Source organism: Onychostoma macrolepis, chromosome 02 (assembly GCF_012432095.1).
Source record: "Onychostoma macrolepis isolate SWU-2019 chromosome 02, ASM1243209v1, whole genome shotgun sequence".
Lineage (NCBI taxonomy): Eukaryota > Metazoa > Chordata > Actinopteri > Cypriniformes > Cyprinidae > Onychostoma > Onychostoma macrolepis.
This window is the reverse complement of record NC_081156.1, coordinates 16541089-16558628: the sequence shown is the minus strand read 5'-3', so window position 1 is coordinate 16558628 and position 17540 is coordinate 16541089. Positions and strand designations below refer to the sequence as shown.

The 17540-nt window shown below is 36.0% G+C and overlaps 2 protein-coding genes across 4 annotated transcripts; one reads left to right on the top strand and one right to left on the bottom strand.

The window, feature by feature from the left end:
• Nucleotides 1-9124: 9124 nt before the first annotated feature.
• rps28 (ribosomal protein S28) lies at nucleotides 9125-10634 on the bottom strand. Of its 2 annotated transcripts, none has more exons than XM_058755999.1 (4): nucleotides 10535-10634; nucleotides 10203-10250; nucleotides 9642-9764; nucleotides 9125-9249 (listed from the first exon to the last, which is right to left on the bottom strand). In XM_058755999.1, exons 1-3 carry the CDS (start codon nucleotides 10571-10573, stop codon nucleotides 9642-9644), a joined length of 210 nt encoding a protein of 69 aa, XP_058611982.1. In that variant the 5' UTR covers nucleotides 10574-10634; the 3' UTR covers nucleotides 9125-9249. The 2 variants fall into 2 exon arrangements, with proteins under 2 accessions (XP_058611982.1, XP_058611978.1); XM_058755995.1 differs by having other exon boundaries at nucleotides 9125-9246.
• Nucleotides 10635-10822: 188 nt separating this feature from the next.
• On the top strand, nucleotides 10823-17464 carry si:rp71-39b20.4 (potassium voltage-gated channel subfamily V member 2). 2 transcript variants are annotated; one of them, XM_058756575.1, is made up of 4 exons: nucleotides 10823-10876; nucleotides 11234-13201; nucleotides 14320-14658; nucleotides 17404-17464. In XM_058756575.1, exons 2-3 carry the CDS (start codon nucleotides 11882-11884, stop codon nucleotides 14653-14655), a joined length of 1656 nt encoding a protein of 551 aa, XP_058612558.1. In that variant the 5' UTR covers nucleotides 10823-10876; nucleotides 11234-11881; the 3' UTR covers nucleotides 14656-14658; nucleotides 17404-17464. The 2 variants fall into 2 exon arrangements, with proteins under 2 accessions (XP_058612558.1, XP_058612550.1); XM_058756567.1 differs by lacking the exon at nucleotides 17404-17464 and having other exon boundaries at nucleotides 14320-14763.
• The last annotated feature ends 76 nt before the right edge of the window (nucleotides 17465-17540 follow it).

Genomic DNA, 17540 nt, shown 5'->3' with positions numbered 1-17540 from the left:
TGAAAAAAAAAAAAAAAAATGTTTCCACAAAAATATTAAGCAGCACAACTATTAGTAATAATAATAATCATAAAAAAATGTTTCATAAATCAGTATATTAGAATGATTGCTGAAGGATCATGTGACACTGAAGACTGGAGTAATGACTACTTAACTTTGCTATTACAAGAATACATTACATCTGAAAATATACTGAAATAGAAATCAGTTATTTTAAAGTGTAATAATATTTCACAATATTACCATTTTCACTATATTTTTTGATCAGATAAATGCAGCCTTAGTGAGCATAAGAGACTTCTTTCAAAAATATGAAAAACCTTTACTGACCCCAAACTTTTGAACAGTATAGTGTATGACAGAAAACGTCATCGTAATAATTAAACGCCTTTAAATGCTTGCATAATCTGTTATGTGATGCAGCTAGAAAAACACTTCACTTTGTGTTTCATGATTAATGCTGGATTGCCAAAACATTTTCTCGTTCCAGTCCTTGTAAACCAACTCTCAGGGTGTGTTTGCTTCTTAATGCCAGTGACGTGCAGCAAACAATAAAACAAACACTTATTCAGTTGTTTCAGCTGGTCCCATAATAGCATTGAACGCCTTTTGGTGGATCACTTTAACTGAATCACAAAACATGTCATTGTTTTGACACTGATATTTTGGCTGCATGTTCGGTTAGTACATGCAGAGCTACTTAACAAAAAGACAGAGAATCATATCATGAAATATCATATCATATTGTGTTGTTACTGATGAACAAATCACTCACAGCTCTGACAGGTCAGAACATTAGGCATGGGATTTTAATGTAAGCATCATCTGTGAGGCACATAGCATTATGCATCTCTCCTACAGCCGAAGTCTTTTCAGATGCTGAGTAGCCCTGAAGAGGACCATTAGCATTTGAATGACAGGGAGTCTACGAGTTTCCCAGAAGCACTGATGGCAGTAGTTAGTCATCCGCCCGAATCACGCTGCCGGAACCAAAGGAACAGCTGCATTTTTTGACTCTAATATGGTGTCACTCCCAGCAGGATGACCTTTTACCCACATTCTAAATGCGCAACATCTGCATCACAGAACATTTATGCGAAAGAGGCGCTATAGGTGCGTAAGCTATAGATGTCTGAGGAAATGTTAACAGAGTCACTGTCGAAATGGAAAAAAGAAGTGCTGAACTTCTCTTGAGGAAGTTATAATACAATTTTGTTTTAGTATCCAGTGGTTAGCAAAAGCATTGCTGAGTTCTTGGTTTAGTAGACAACTCATAAATCATGCTTTTGTTAGCTGTCACATGATGAACGTATGACTCTATTGAGTTTTATTCTCCTTTTCTTTCATGTTAAAGGTTATTTGCCTTAGCTGAAACATTTTGATTTCCCATAAGTGATGCTGGACTGTAAAGTACGGTATTTTTACATCTACATTCCAGTTTCAGTTAGAAGATATCTCTGGGTGATTGCATCATAAAAGTGGCCGCCCATTTATAAGCTGCATCTGTGACACAGGTTTAACACAACCTGTTTTGCTTTTTTTTATTCAGAGGACTGCATTACAGGAAATTCTTCTGTGTCTTATTCACAGCTCATTTACAGTGAACACTGGCATATGAGCATGTCGCTCATGCTCACTTTATTTGAACAAAAATACAGTAAAAACAGCAATATTGTGAAATATTATGAAGACATTTAGAATAACTTAATAATTCCAACATTACTTCAGTGTCACATGATCCTTCAGAAATCATTCTAATATGCTGATTCGCTGCTCAAGAAACATTTGTGTTAAAAACAGCTGCTTAATATATTTTTGGAAACCATGACTGGATTTTTTGATGAATAGGATGTTTAACAGGACGGTGGCATACCATGCAACCATACTGTTGCATGGTAAATGTGACTTTAAATATCCTGAGCATGACTTCAGTCATAAGATTTGTACCATCAACGTGTGGTTATCCTCTTCTGCATATTTGTCATGGTTATATGAATGTGATGTTGAAGACTATGTGAAACTATGCTTGTAACTACACCTGTTAAAGTGGCCCTATTTATGTATTTATAACACATAGATAACTACATGTTGCATGCTTGATAAATGAATAATTAGGAAACAATGAAAAGATAAACCGAAATATACTGAAAATAAAACTTCTTTACTCAGAGCAGAACTCAAGCACTCCAGAACAGTTTGTTCTGGGTGGACACTAAACCACATCTGGGCATGTATTCAGCAGTGTACGTGCTTGAAAGGAGAGCATTTTGGGACCGTCCAGAGAACGTTCTTCTGCCTCCTTGTGGTCAAATATAGATGTTAACGTCCCTCAGCCCAAATCCTGCAGATGGGCACATGGCCTTCATCATCGCCTCATTCAAACAATTGAGAACCACTGGAAGTAACACATTTCCTGTCTGGTTTGAACACCTACAGAGTTAAACTAAACACTGGCCTGCAGTGAATATTTCCTCTGACGTGCTTTCTGTACGTATCTGTATCTCTTTATGGAGCTATAGTATTGTTTCCTTCTCGTTTTGCTTATATAACAAACTCAGATACACAGTCGGATGTATGCATTTGTAAGTCTTACATATAGTGGAGTCTAAAGGTATAAGACAACTTAATTATTGTAATTATTTCATTATTCTTTATTGTAATTATTTAGAAAGAATAAAAATTGAATAGATTTTTTTTAATGACAGCAGAACTTGAGCTGCAATAACAAGTTTGTGTTAAACCTGATGATCATATTCTAAATCTTAACTATTATTAATTTAGAAATTTCTAGAATATCATAGACTTTTTATTAATGAATGAATGAATTTTTTTAAATCCTAAAACATTGTTTATTTACCATTTATAATTTTGTGTGACCTCTTTTGGACTCCACTGTATATAATAGTTCTTTAGAGCGTCATTTCTTGGCCCATAAATTAATATTTATCCACAGGCATTTTGCACACAAAAAAACAAAACAAAAAATTTATAAAACTCTTTCACAACGCAACTGTGCAAAAATATAGTCATCCAGAAGCCATTATCATGAAAATAAAGTAATATACTTCTCTAATAAAATCCTATGAAATGTTTAATATCATCAGTTCACATGATATTAAAAAATCATAATCATAAGTTTACACACCCCTATTAAAGAGGATCGTTTAAACTGGATATTTTGGAAATTTCAGATGATTTTGTAAATGTCTGTTATGTCAAATATGGAGTGACTGTATATAATGTGTCTTAATCAACAGCTACAGACTCTGATTAATCAGCAGTGGACAGCAGCTTGGCACCATCGGGTTAGTTAAATATGACACTCCGATATGACAAGATGCAGCAGCTGTCGCTTATCCACGTTCTGAAGTCTTGCGGGCATCTGATATTCCCTGTGCCCTTTGAGTTCTGCCATTATTTTGTTGAGCATTCATTCAGATCCTGCAAAGATGAGAGACAAACTTGCTTAAAATGCAGTCTTGTATTCTCATTCACACTGAAGTATGCATGGTGCATAGCTGAATCTGTTAAACTCTTGAGACTGGGAAAGCACAGGATGCACATACTTTGCAGATGCATAAATGTCTTAACAGTTTTCGGCTGTGTACACTGATACTGATCCATACAAGTTTAGGCACATGACCATATTATTGGTTTTAAACAATACAACACTTATTTTTTTGAATTTATACATTTATTTTGAACAAGAATATACTGGCACTGTGGGGAAAATGGTCATATGCTGACTGCCAAAACTGAAAGTGTATCATGATCTAAAACATTAAGATGCATTAAATCCTTTTTTTTTTTTCTATTAAATGTGATGCACAGTTGGGTTTTATTGTAGCTGATGTTCATTTGCTCGCCCCAGACATTTAGTCTATACATAAATATATGCAAGATACTTTTTATACACAAGTTTCACTTCTCTCTCTCTCTTTTTAAAATAATAAACCATAGGCCTTTTTAATTTCCTGTGACACATACAAGATTGCCTTTTGAGGAGTTGGGTGCTCATAGAACCAGTTTTAACCAGTAATTTCTCAGGAAATAACTAGTGCAACGCTTAATGCTTCTGAGTAAAGGGACACACACATATTGTGTTAATTGTCACATTAATCATTTGCTTTTTCATCAGCAATAAGCCAATGTTTAGCAGTCATGCTGAACTTACCAGATTAATGAATATATGCTTTGTGTATCTTTAAACAATGTAATTTTTCTTGCAAATTCACCCCTGGATGCCCTGTCAGCTCTAGAATTAGGTTGCAGCCCATCGTGTGACATTCCTGTCAGTGAAGTTTGGAGTTCAACATGTTATAAAACACTTTCTAGCCGGGACCTATTTAACTTTCAGAACATCTGCTATAGGCAACCCCCTGTGACTTTTAAAAATAAGCAACATTAGGGAATTGTTAACCTTTCATCCCCTAAGGAGTCCTAGACAAGAGGCAAAACAAACGGAAAACTGGGAGCGTGCAGACAGTGCATTTTTCCATGATCTGCAAAGATGATATGCCACATGTCTATACATATTCCAGAAGCGGAAATATGTTTAACTCTGTGGGAACTGGATGGGATGTACAGAAAATCTACCTCACACATTGGTTCCTTTTTCAGAGAACCAAAGAAGCTTTAGTCCAATGGGACATCTAATGTCTTCTAAAGATACTATGTTTCTGTGTCCATATTTTCTTGTACTTTATTTACTTTTGCACCACCAACCAAAACAGTTCCAAACAAATCCAAAGCAGAGTAATAAACCGTCACGCCTCCGAGTAGTGGATGAATAAATCAGTGAATCAGTTAATCATTCTTAAAAAAACAGCCAAAAGCTGTGTCCCAATTCAGGGACTGCATCCTTGAAGGCTGTATTCCAAGAGCGAATGCGTCACAGCGTTGCAACAAAGAATGTCCCATTTCCAAGACTCCTTCAAACTGTAAACTGCAGCTGTCGTACTTGCTAGGAGACAAGAGCAACCTTACAAAAGACAGGCCGTCCCATTTTAAACAACACTCAGTTCAACCTTCACAGGGGCTACGGATGCAGCCCTTAAAATGGAGACACAGATACAGTTGCTGTATTGTTTTATTTCAAAATCAGTCAGTGTTTTGAAACAAATCTGTTGAATGAAAGATTTGATGACTTTCGCCACCTACTGGTGCTGATAATCTCCACTGCTAATGCATTAGACCAACTGTCTGAAACACAAATACAGACAAGTGGAGTTATACACAAAATATGGCAACTAACTGTTGTCTAAAACATAATAAAGTACATGTATGATACGGATATTCACGTATGTGCATTCCGGCAACTGTTCCATTACTGTAAGCAAGAACTTTTCCTTTCAAAATCATGTTTATTGATGCCATTTTCAAGAAACTCCATGCTGTAAAGAAAAAAAAATAGGCCAAGAATGACAGTTGATTAATGCATGGCTTTGTCTAATGTGACAGCCAGTTATAATACTGTGGGGTCTTTGTTTCCAGTCATGTTCCTTTTGGTGTCTAGTAACCTGTTCTTGGAAACAAAACCAAGACTGAGTGCAGGAAAGTTCATGTGTCAAATAACAAAAGAGCATGTGATTGAAACACAGAGATATATGGCATCCCATTATACATGTGCAGACACTGTTACATAACTGCAGCACTTAATTATTATTACATTATCACTCATATTTTTAATGCATTTAGGGTAGAGTTGTGCCTAAAGTTATAAACTCTGAGTGACCTAAATCAATAACAGTAAAATCTAGATTGCAGACTTGTTTTCCACAGATAAAACCGGCATTGTTGATTACGCTTTTACTTTTTTATAAGGCCATATATTGTCTAATCAGGCTTGTTTGTGATTCGTAGTTCTCAACCTTAGCATGCTCACCATAACATCAGAACATAACATCAAGTGCCCTTGAACCTTGCCTTGTTTCACTTCTATTGGCTTAGCTTGGTGAAAAACATACTGGTGTCGTCTTGAGACAAAACAAGAACTACAACTAAAGCACAGTGCATTTGGTTCCTCGTCATAGTGAAAACATTACAATAATAAGATATTGCAAAAATATTTTGAGGAAGATGTGCACTACTGTTCAAAGGTTTGCGGTTGGTACGATCTCTCAACGAGGCTGCATTTATCTGATCAAAAATACAGTAAAACAGTAATATTTTGAAGTATTATTTAAACAAATTACAGCAATATTGTCAAATATTATGAAAATATTTAGAATAATGTTTTCTGTTTTAATATATTTTAAAATGTAATTTATTCCCATGTTGCAAAACTGAATTTTCAGCATCATTACTCCAGTCTTCAGTGTCACGTGATTCCTGATTAACATTTCTGATTATTATCAATGTTGAAAATAGTTGTGCTGCTTAATATTTTTGTGGACAGTTGGGGGCAGTGTACTTTAATTAGATTTAATTAAATGATACAAAGTCTAGGGATAGATGTTTTTTTTGTGTGTGCTCTAATTTTTATGCACTTTTGCTGAGGTCAAAGGATCGTTGTCCTGCAGTAACCTCTGTGCTCTGTGAAAATGATTAAAACTGTCCTTGGGGCCTTCGCTACTCAAAATGAACATCATAAACAAGGGTCAGTCACAGAGCCAGCAGCAGTAAATCACTGCGGTTTCCTGTAGTACTGCACCGTTAAAATGTGCGCCTTGTCAGCACAAAGGAAACGGAGAAGGGTCAAACCTCTCTGTTCACTGACCCAAGGGAAACTCAATGCTCCAGTGGCACAGTTATGTTATTTAACGGATGTGGAGGCACAGCTGCCCTACTTACATTGAACAGAGGTTACGCGTCTATGATGTAACAGGTCAGGGTCGATTCTCACATTAACGATGTACGTTCATTTGAAAGAAGCACAGTAATACAAAAAAGGAATTAAAACATAAGCCAATTAAAATTGTCAAAAGTAACACACTGCAAATGATTTTGGCCTTCATCTGTCAATATGATAAAATCACTGAATAATTCAGTATCAGTCGTTTCATTTTCTCCTGTATTACTTCTTCATTGTGCACCATGAGGGTGTTTACTGCAGATCACAAACCCTGATGAGTTTGTCCGACAGTAACCCCTGTTTTTCTCCCCTGAGAGAAAGATGAGACCTCAGGGGCATCAAGACGGGGGGGAATTTGTCTCCGGGTAAACATGTATGCTATGCCATGCACGTATTTACTGTGAAGACACCTTCGTATCAGATCACAGTTAATATGTAAATTTACAAGAAAATTATTTCTATCTATTTCCCCCCAGTACCTCTTTTCAGATGTTGGAAGAAGGTTAATGCAAACTTTGATGTCTTTTGTTGAGTGGTATGACTTTACTCCTTTAGGGCAACAGTCATTTGGCAATGAACTAGTTTAGCTGAGAAAGGGTGATTTCAACTTGTTTTATTAAGACTACAGTTCATGGTTTTCAAAAACACAATCATTTATTGAACATGGAGATATTTCAAAGTATCTAATAAGTAGATTCACAAGCTTTATTTGTATTAGATGATGAGACGAATGTTCTTTTAAACTTTTAATGATTTTGTAAGAGTAACAAGTGAACAGGCCTCGTTTTTAAACAGTATGTGAAATGTCAAATATAAATGTCAGCAAGCACTGCAGGGCCAAAATAATCCTATAGTGTCTTAAATCTCCAAATTAGGTTAGAATGGCCTAGTACTTTGGACTACTTTAAACAGCTATTGCCTTTGTGCAAATATTAGCAAAGGCCTGTATTTGATTCACCCTTAGTTTGTACATGTCATGGATAAACCCAACACTCGCAATTCAAAGAGAGAGAGAGAAACAAAAAGTACAAAGCATATGTGTTCCATTTACTAATTAATTTTAATGTTAACAAAGCAAAGAGACTTTTGAAATGAAAACTAATATGTTAAATTAACTACAAGACATGAGCTGTTGGGATTTATATTCAAATAGGTTGCGGCATTGAAGGGAAAAGGTAAAGACAGTGAGAACAGATGCTCCAGAGTCCCACACACACAAGTGTTTCATTTTATAATACACCAGGGGGTGGACAAAAACTGTAATCAAAATAAATCATGAGCCCCTGACCTGAACATCTGCAAATGTGTTCAGAGCCTATAGCAGGTTTGACAGCTCGATTCTACACAACTGTTCAAGATTATCCAGACAAAACTGTGCAGCAGGCTATACTTCCAACCAATAGTGCCCTCTAATGGACATCCAATGAACAGCGGCTCAAACATTTCAGTATGTATCAACAGAAACATCAAATGTTTTGAGTCGCTGTTCAATCTAAAACTTCTTACAGCTGCAACCAAACACATCACGCTATTATTTTACATCGGACGTCAGTAAAAAAGGCAGATCAATTCTTATTCCTTTTTATTCGCAGCTCATACTTCTTGGGAAAACAAGCATCATGTTCTCACTTGAATATTTTAAGCAATTTCACACGTATGACCATAACTACATATCACTCAGCACTGAGATTTGGATTAGGATTTGTAAAAATTCATTGCGACAACTTAAAACAAAGAAACACCTATCCTTTACTATACCATATTTCTCAGCAAACCAACAATTTTAGACTGTTGTCACTATACTATTTAAATATTGTTGAATTTTAGGGTTGGTTCAAAGCCCAATACATTTGATATGTAGTTGGTATTCAGATACATAGTTTGAAACGTCTCTCTCCCTCTCTCTATATATATATCTATATATATATGAAGAGTTCAGATGCAAAAGCCTCTAAGTGCCGTCTGAAATTTTCTTCTGAAATTAGCATTTTTATCAGGCTCCTATATTTATGTTCAGTTATTTCACTTTAATTGCATAGAAAGGGACATATACATTGTCATTAGAGTAAAATGACTGAACCCAAACATAGGAGCCTGATAAAAATGCTTATTTTAGATGAAAATCTCAGACGGCACTTAGAGGCTTTTGCATCTGAACTCTTCATATATATTTGCTTGACATTAAATACTACAGTACACAAAATTGAATTGCTTAGATCTGATGGAATCTCACATTAAACTGGGGAAACGTGCTATTAGTACTTCACAGCAATTGTAAAACTCGAGGTATCATTATAGATTTTTCATAATAGAAAAATTGAGGAGACCAACTTATTCACAAAAGACACTTTATTTCAAACTGCGCACAAATGCCATTGTACTGCCAAATGTAGAGCTGATGTTGATGCTCTCCAGGAGTACTCGTTTGGCCATTGCAGGTCTTCACATGTGCACTGCTGGGAGAAACAGACAAATGGTTAGAAATTACATCAAGCACATCCATATCCATCTACAATAAAAGGGTCTTCAAGTCACTGTGGCAATTTGTGACTTATATTGCCTTCATCATTACATATGATGTAAAGAATACGATTAGAGTCATCTAGCACACAACATTCAGTCATTTAAAATAAGAGATTATTAATAAGAGATGAGTTTAAATATTTAAATGCTTTTCAGTCAGATTTACCGAGTACTAAAACTTGACAACTGCTTCTTATGCATAAAAGACCTTTTTACATTAAAACCGCTTGCTTTATTTCTAAGCATTATCCCTCCCTTCTAAAACATATGACAGGAGAATCTGCGGTGATCAATATATTTTCAGCTGTGAATGATGTTTACGGACCTAGCGAAGCCTCCTGGCCTCTCTTTCAGACTCCAGAAGTGTCAGGACATCTCCTTCTCTTACTGGGCCCTTCACGTTCCTGATGATGGATCTGTTACTATCATCCATGAACTCAACGCGCACCTATGGAAGTACAATATGTTAAGTCTTAAGAAAAAGAATCAAACTAATACCTAATACAAATTTGACAAGCAACAAATCACATTTTTAATGCCCAACTACAATATGCAATATCTAAAGATTTCCATCAATATTTTGAGAGGGAAAATAAGTTTTAAAAATAGCGATTTAAGCATAACGTGTCATACTGAGAACAAGTGTTTACAATATTTACTAATTTTATAGATTCTAACATGTGCAGTAGGTGTGGTTACAAGCTAGGATATTAGTCTTCTGCAAAATACATAGTTACTCTGATTTATACACATTGATTTATAGACAACACAACGTAATTAAGTTCCAGGACATAAATTGCTATTTTTCTTAAACAAATAATCCGCAAAAACGTCCCTGCTCATGTTGCACATGACACGGAGCATGAGGAGTTCAGTCTGAGCTCACCTGGGTACACTGTCCCTGGGAGCCGGTTCTTCCCAGCACTTTAGTAACCTGTAACAAGAAAAACGATTAAAACCAATATAACTCACATTATTAAACGTGATGTGTGGTGAAAACAGCATTATACGCAGCTGTTCAGCATCAAAACTGCGGGATAGCAATATGCTAATGCTAACTAACGTTAAAGGCCTAACGACAAACACCGCTATATTTTTAAGCGTACTTGTGAGAGGCTTATTTAAGGCGAATAAGACTTGAAATTACGTATCGTTCATCTTACGCGTATTATATTGTATGATTCAAACGGAAATATTCATTAAATTATTTTTTCTTACTCTTGCGAGTTTGATGGGCTGCACGCGGCTGGCATCCATGATTTCAGCTTATTTCGGAAAGGAAGTCACGTGGTCTCGACGGATTTTATATACCCACAATAAAATGCACATTTTCAATTGATTATGTTTTATTTTCAGTTATATGTTGGTATAGTTTAAAAATGCAAATAGACTAAAAAATGGACTTTGTGTTAATAAAAAGATAGTTTTACAGTAACAACAAACCTGTTTCCGGTTCCGGGAACATGAGGGAACGTACTGATCCAGGACCAGTACGTACGTGCAACTGTACAAATCACATATCTGAGCAACACTTCCGTAGATAGTGTGTTCTTTGATTATGTCAGTATGATTATTTTTAAACATAGGTTCGACCATACAATATATATAGACTATAATAATAATAATAATAATAATGAGATTCTGTAATGGGAACAGGTGAAATATTACATGTATCTTTGAACCTTTCATATGAAAAAACAAACAAACAAACAAACAAACAAAAAAAAAAAACAGCCCATAAACCAGAAGAGAAATCTATGAAAGAACTTGTCAAGCACTTGTATTACATTTAGGCTACTTGAGTTACACAAAATTGTTGTAGTTTTGTCAGAACATATATTGAAACTGAACGTATTTAAGTTATTCTGCAAGCTATTTATATAACTATGACCATATGTTTTGCTTATCTTATTTTAGGTTTTGTCTGATCACAATGATGGTAAAATGTGCGTAAGAGCACATGTGGAGAGGATGTGAAAGAGGAAAGAATACAGAACAAGATAAGGAAATTATGGGATTAAAGGATTTTCATATTGGATTTGCGCTGAATTGTTTAAATATCAGACTGAGTACAATATTGGACTCATACGTTACTTAAAAGCAAAATAAACAGAAATATGCTGTGAGCATTTAATAACCTTACAGTATCCGTTCAACTGCTATTTATCCTTTGCCTTTCCTCCTCCAAGGGCTCAATCCTTAAATCACAACACTAATCCTCATGACTGTATTTTTAACTCTGCCGGGGACAGAAAGAACAGCAATGGGATTACGGCATCAGTAAGGTGGGGCAAATCCCAACTCTTGATCTTCAGTTGAGCCGAAACAAATACAGTTGCTTTTTCTTTCTCTCTTTTTAGCTATATTGCAAACTCTAAAAAGCTGGAAGCAGCGGAATATGTTTTCTCAATCTGTCTGGAAATTTCCTTGAAGCTGGAAACCAATACGCATTTTAAAGGGAAGTGGGACTTGTGTACTCTTGGAATGTAAAATCTGCCCTTTTCTGCTTTTATTTGTAACAAAAAATTAGTCTCTTTTCAGTTCTTTATCCAAGCAACCATAATAATGGATCATCCAAGAAGGCATCTGAAAAAACTTACAAAGAGACGTTCAAGTCTTTTTGCAAGTGTCAAACTTAATGCCAGCTTTTCACAGAGTATAGAAGAAGAAGAATGTGCCTTTCCATTTTCACAAGACAGCTCTGTGAAACCTTGGACGTCGATGGACAACCTCGATACTCCATCACCTCAGTCAAGTGACAAAAGAGATCAAGAAAAGAGGAAAGGCAGTGAGACGGAAGCAGCAAAAATGCCACACCGTCATTCAACTGTGATCAATGTTAATGTAGGTGGAAAACTCTTTACCATTCCCAAGCACCTGGCTATCAAATACCCTAAAACCAGAATAGGCAGCTTAGCCCTGTGCAAAGATCCTGTCAAGCAGCTAACGCTCTGCGATGACTATTGTGTGCTCACTAATGAGTTTTTTTTTGACCGGGATCCTACTTTCTTCCACTACATCTTCCACTTCTATTGTAGCAATGTGTTATGGGTAATGGAGAGTCTTTGCCCTGTCAATTTTGAGGAGGAGATGAAGTTTTGGGGCCTGCACTTGAGGGATGCTCCTCGCTGTTGTCGCATTCTCTACGAGGAGAAACTAGACGAGATAAGAGACCAGCTGAAAGTGAACAGGGAGCTTATGGCTGAAATCGAGCCCCAACATGATGAGGAGGGTTTCAAAAAAATGTTTTTTGGTGGTATTCGTAAAATTCTATGGGACCTGATGGAGAACCCATACTCCTCGATGCCTGCTAAGGCCTTTGCTGTGTTCTCCAGCCTCTTTGTGCTCATCTCCATTGTAGCAATGACTCTAAACACTGTGAGCGAACTGAAAGATTATAAAATGTATGGAAGAACCTACATGGAGTGTGTGGAGATCACTTCAATTCTCTTCTTCACCTTTGAGTACTTCCTTCGCTTGCTGACAACTTGTGACGTCAAGCATTTTCTGAAGAGTGCACTTAATTTTGTAGACTTAGTGGCTGTCATGCCTTACTTTATCCAGCTGGTATTTGAGGCTTTTGCTGACCAGGAAGATGTCAATGTCCAAGATGATCTGAAAACGATGGCGAGGGTTAGCAAAGTTAGCAAAGTGCTTAAAGTTGTCAAACTCATGAGAATCTTTCGCATTTTGAAACTGGCGAGGCACTCGACGGGCATGCGGGCATTTGGCTTCACTCTTCGCCAGTGTTTCGAACAGGTCTGCTGCCTGTTTCTGTTCATTATCATGGGGATCTTCACCTTCTCCGCCCTGATGCACTCAGTGGAGCAGGATGTTGTAGGAACACCGTTTAGCAGTATACCAGATGCCTGGTGGTGGGCAGCGGTGAGTATGTCTCAAATTGTCTCAACTTTCATCACAACTGCAGTATAACTGATATATTCATATAAATGGCCAAACTTACAAACTATGTTTGGTAACTGGGCATATACTTTTAAAACCATAGCTATTATTAGGACTTTGCTGCTATATCAGCCTCCTCTATTCTGGGAAGATTTTCAGCTCAGTGTTAGAACATGGCTGTGGGGATTTGCTTCCACTCAGAGAGGTCAGACACTGATGTGGGGCGATGGAGTGGGCTCACAGGGGACCAATGGTGATCAGGTTTGGGCTTTGTACAGATCAGACTTCCACACCAGACTGTTGTTATTGTTGACTAAAACTGCATTTAATACAACTATTAGAAGAAAAACAAAACATTAGATGAAAATGTTGCTGTCAACAAACAAAAAATAAATTAAGTAGAAATATTAAGTAAAAAGTGATAAAAATGGCCAAAGCACATAACAAAATAACTAAAACTGAAAATATATTAATAAATACTACAATAGTATTAACATAAACACTGTACCACACTCAATAAACAGTTTTACTGGGTTCAGAAGCTCTTTGCTGTGTGTAGCTGTGATCTTAATTTACAGCTATCACCAGATGTACTTCATAGCAAAACCTTTTCTTTTGAATGGGGTGTCCACATACATTTGGTTTTAATCATATCCAAAACTTACATACTTGAACCATTTTTTTAAATGCGCAAATATAAAAAAGTACAAATAAAACATTATGTGCATTTATTAATTGCATCACTTGCGTGTGAGTGTTTTTTTTTATTATTGTTATCATTATCATTATCATCATCTGCTGTGGCTATTGTATCCTGTCCTCTTTAAATTGTTAGTCCTTATCCTCTGGCAGCTGTGTTTAATCTTATATAATACCTTGTAATGCCACTCAATTGGAGGCATCCATGCTGATTGGAAAAGTTAGATTAGTTTGGAACTTCCTGGAGGCTTACTAAGTCTTACTAAGTTGACTTGCATGCGAAATTCTAAGCTGATAAACTGACGTGGAGACATAATTCTCTCTTTTATTTTACTGTGTTCTGGCTCTCATAGCTGTGTTTAAGACATTGTTTTAATAAAGTCTTGTTTACGCTGTTACAGGTGAGCATCTCTACTGTGGGATATGGAGATGTGGTGCCCATTTCTTACTCCGGTCGAGTGGTGGCCTTCGGGTGCATATCTTTTGGTATTATTCTGAATGGAATGCCAATCTCCATCCTGTTTAACAAATTTTCTGACTATTATGCTAAGTTGAAGGCCCAGGAGTGCACTAACACAAAAGTCCAGCAGGGTTTGAACCTCAAGAAAAGACTGCAAAGAAAATTAGAGAACTGCTTCGAGCCCCCAGCTGAGGATTCTGATGAGGACAATAGACATCACATTGGCCAGTGTCATCACTCAACGTCCTTGTCACCCCGACTGCCTCGCTGCCCTTGAACAGTGAGCTCAGGTTCCCAGCCTGCCTTTAAATCAGGATTTAAAAGATGGGTTAATGCCAGGTTAAAGAAAATTAAGCCATTAGCTTTAAGATGGCTTACAAATGGCATGTCGCTGAGGATCTTTGGTGAGCTTGTGCTTGTGATTTTCAGCAGTATCTGTTCATTTGTCAGGCAAAAAAATGGAATCAAATAAAAAGGATTTACATCACAGACTGCAAACTATTAATTGCAAGATCAACACAAACTATTAGAATGATTTGATCCATCATTGCCACTGTACAGATAAATACATACATGAATCCTGAGATTTTGAAGATATTTCTTCCTCAATTAAAACAAAAAGGATTTACGAGGATCAAGTGAGACTTATGTGGCCTTCAGACACCTTTGGTGTATTTGGAGTGTTGCTTTCACATAGTTTCTATTCTAGGCAAAGTGCATTTGGATATCATGGCTTTCAAAGACTGAGAAAACTGAGAAAAAAATAATAAAAATGAATATTGTATTTGCATAGTCTTCAGTAAGCACTTTATCACCCTTTCAGATTAGCACAACACATATTTTGACTGTTTTTGGAAAGTCTGAAGAGTGATTAGCTCAATTGTTTTATTATTTGTAATGACTGTTGTTTATAAGACTCTATCTGCAGTAAGCCAGAGCCATGTGATAACAGAAATCTTGTTTCTTCTTAACCCATGCAGTATAATCCTATATCCTTCCTTTAATACATAATATTATCGTCATATCATCAAACTTTTAGATAACAAAGTCCCTTTTGCGCTGTGTTACATAACAACATATTCCTGCAATTTACATAAACTGGAAAACTTATAAAAAAATAAGAAAATTGTTTCGGCTCATAAAAGAGAACTAGTTCACTGTATGTATGTCGCTACATAAATAATTCACTATATAATCATTAATAAAAAAGCTGTAGGCTCCATGAAACTACATGCTAATGAAACCAGTAACATTTTCTGTATTTGGCCCATGCACAATGTGAATCTCAGAGGGATTGCTTTCCTTTGGCTTGGCATAAAAGGCTTTGTTTGTATTGTTTTCAGAGTTTTCCCATGAACATCTTCATTTTTTTGTCTTCTCCAAAAACAATCTAAGCGCTAAGTGAGCACGTAAGCTACCGTCAGTGAGAAGTCAAGCGATCTGACTTAATGTCTAATAGGATTTAAGGATCAAGAGGACCCGTGATGCCAATGTTTTGAGTGAAATGTTCAACTTCAATTAAGGGAATGTAAAGACAAGAGCCCTTGACAGCTGCATGTTTGTGGCCTTTGTCGAACAGCAAAGGTCATCCTCTGCCACTGACAGCAGGGAATTACTGCATAACGGTCAATTATGGGATCATCTATAGTGAATTCAGACAATACTGGAATAACTAATGTATCTATTTGTTATTTATTATATGTTCCTCCTCTGTTGTTTAACCCACCCCAACAGCGAACACAAATAAATCATCATATCAAATTAAAATGAATGGCTAAAGGTCATTCAAGAAGGTGCATAATCGTTTTAAGGATCTTGATGTGTAATACTGAGAAGATATTAAGATTAAGAAGATAAGGAAAGATGCCCACAGTGTGTTAATTTTTAAAATTCTAAACTATTAATAATTTTGAAACATTTAAAGCAGGCAGGGTTAACCTTACAGTACTCAACAACACTGTTCACTTGAATTAAGATTATAATAATTTCATTATATAGGACAGCCACCACAAAATCTGACTTTAGCACCTCTTTTAATTTTGAGATTGTTCTGAGGTTTAATACAGGTTTAAAATCATAAGATATCGTTTAATAAGTTGGCTATGATACTGTTTTTGAAATCAAATCTTTGCATAGCTATGACACTAGCATCTAACAATGCCTTGGGAAAAAACAGTTAATCTTAAAAAATAAAGCATATACATTAACAGATATCAAATAAACATGTGTCCTATTCTGTGTCCTAAACATTGATGTCTCATATTTTAGAGCGGCCGATGCAATTTTGGAAAGAAATCAATCAAATCTGTATGTGTGTGAAAATATACAGAACCCTCCTTTAACGTAATCATTAACATTTTTATAAGTAACTGTAATTTAATTACACACTTTTTTTCTCAGTAACTGTTACAGATTACAGTTATATTTATTTTGTAATTAAATTAAGCAACACTGTTACATGTAACTAGTTACTCCCCAACACTGATAATAACTACCTTCATTATAATAATTATCATCAAAATACATAAGGAGAAAAACACTAGCAACAGCATTCCACTAGGGGGCTTCTGTACCATTTGCTTTTCACTTAAAAATAAAAACAAAATATTTACCCTGGCAATCCAAATGAATGAATGTGTCCACTAATACATTCCATTAACAAACAGACATTAAATACAATCAGTATCCAACAATAAATTCACAAATCATTGTTATCTAAAGAACTGGAACTGTTTAGATGGAATAAATCTCACAAATGTTGATCTTCAGATATAAGGTGCATATTAATATGATCATAACCATTAAATAAATGTATTTGAGATTTAGTAGTATGTATGGTTAATATGGAAGCAGCTTGCCCATATAATATTAAAAGCATTTCATTGACGCATTTCTGTAAACTCATAAAAGAGATATTAGAAGTAAAACACGAAAAATATGACCAGCTATCAAATTTTTCCTTGAACTTTCCTTGAGGCAATACAATACATCACAGCTGACATGTTTTATCTGAAATACGTTCCAGCTTGAAGGCCTCGAAGATCAGAACGTGATTTTCTTCACCCAAGGCCAGATAGATGCTTGTAGAACCATGCATGCCAAAGGTCTGATGGGGGGGTATAAAAACCCCCAAATTGGCTTGGTAAGTAGCCTGAAGTACCT

Bases quoted from the DNA above. Each gene is read 5' to 3' on its own strand.
- rps28 (XM_058755999.1), bottom strand. From the start codon at position 10,573: ATGGATGCCAGCCGCGTGCAGCCCATCAAACTCGCAAGA. The intron at 10,251-10,534 runs GTAAGAAAAAAT...TTCTTGTTACAG, and splicing joins AGCCCATCAAACTCGCAAGA to GTTACTAAAGTGCTGGGAAG. The intron at 9,765-10,202 runs GTGAGCTCAGAC...GTACTTCCATAG, and splicing joins CCCAGGGACAGTGTACCCAG to GTGCGCGTTGAGTTCATGGA.
- si:rp71-39b20.4 (XM_058756575.1), top strand. From the start codon at position 11,882: ATGGATCATCCAAGAAGGCATCTGAAAAAACTTACAAAGAGACGTTCA. The intron at 13,202-14,319 runs GTGAGTATGTCT...ACGCTGTTACAG, and splicing joins ATGCCTGGTGGTGGGCAGCG to GTGAGCATCTCTACTGTGGG.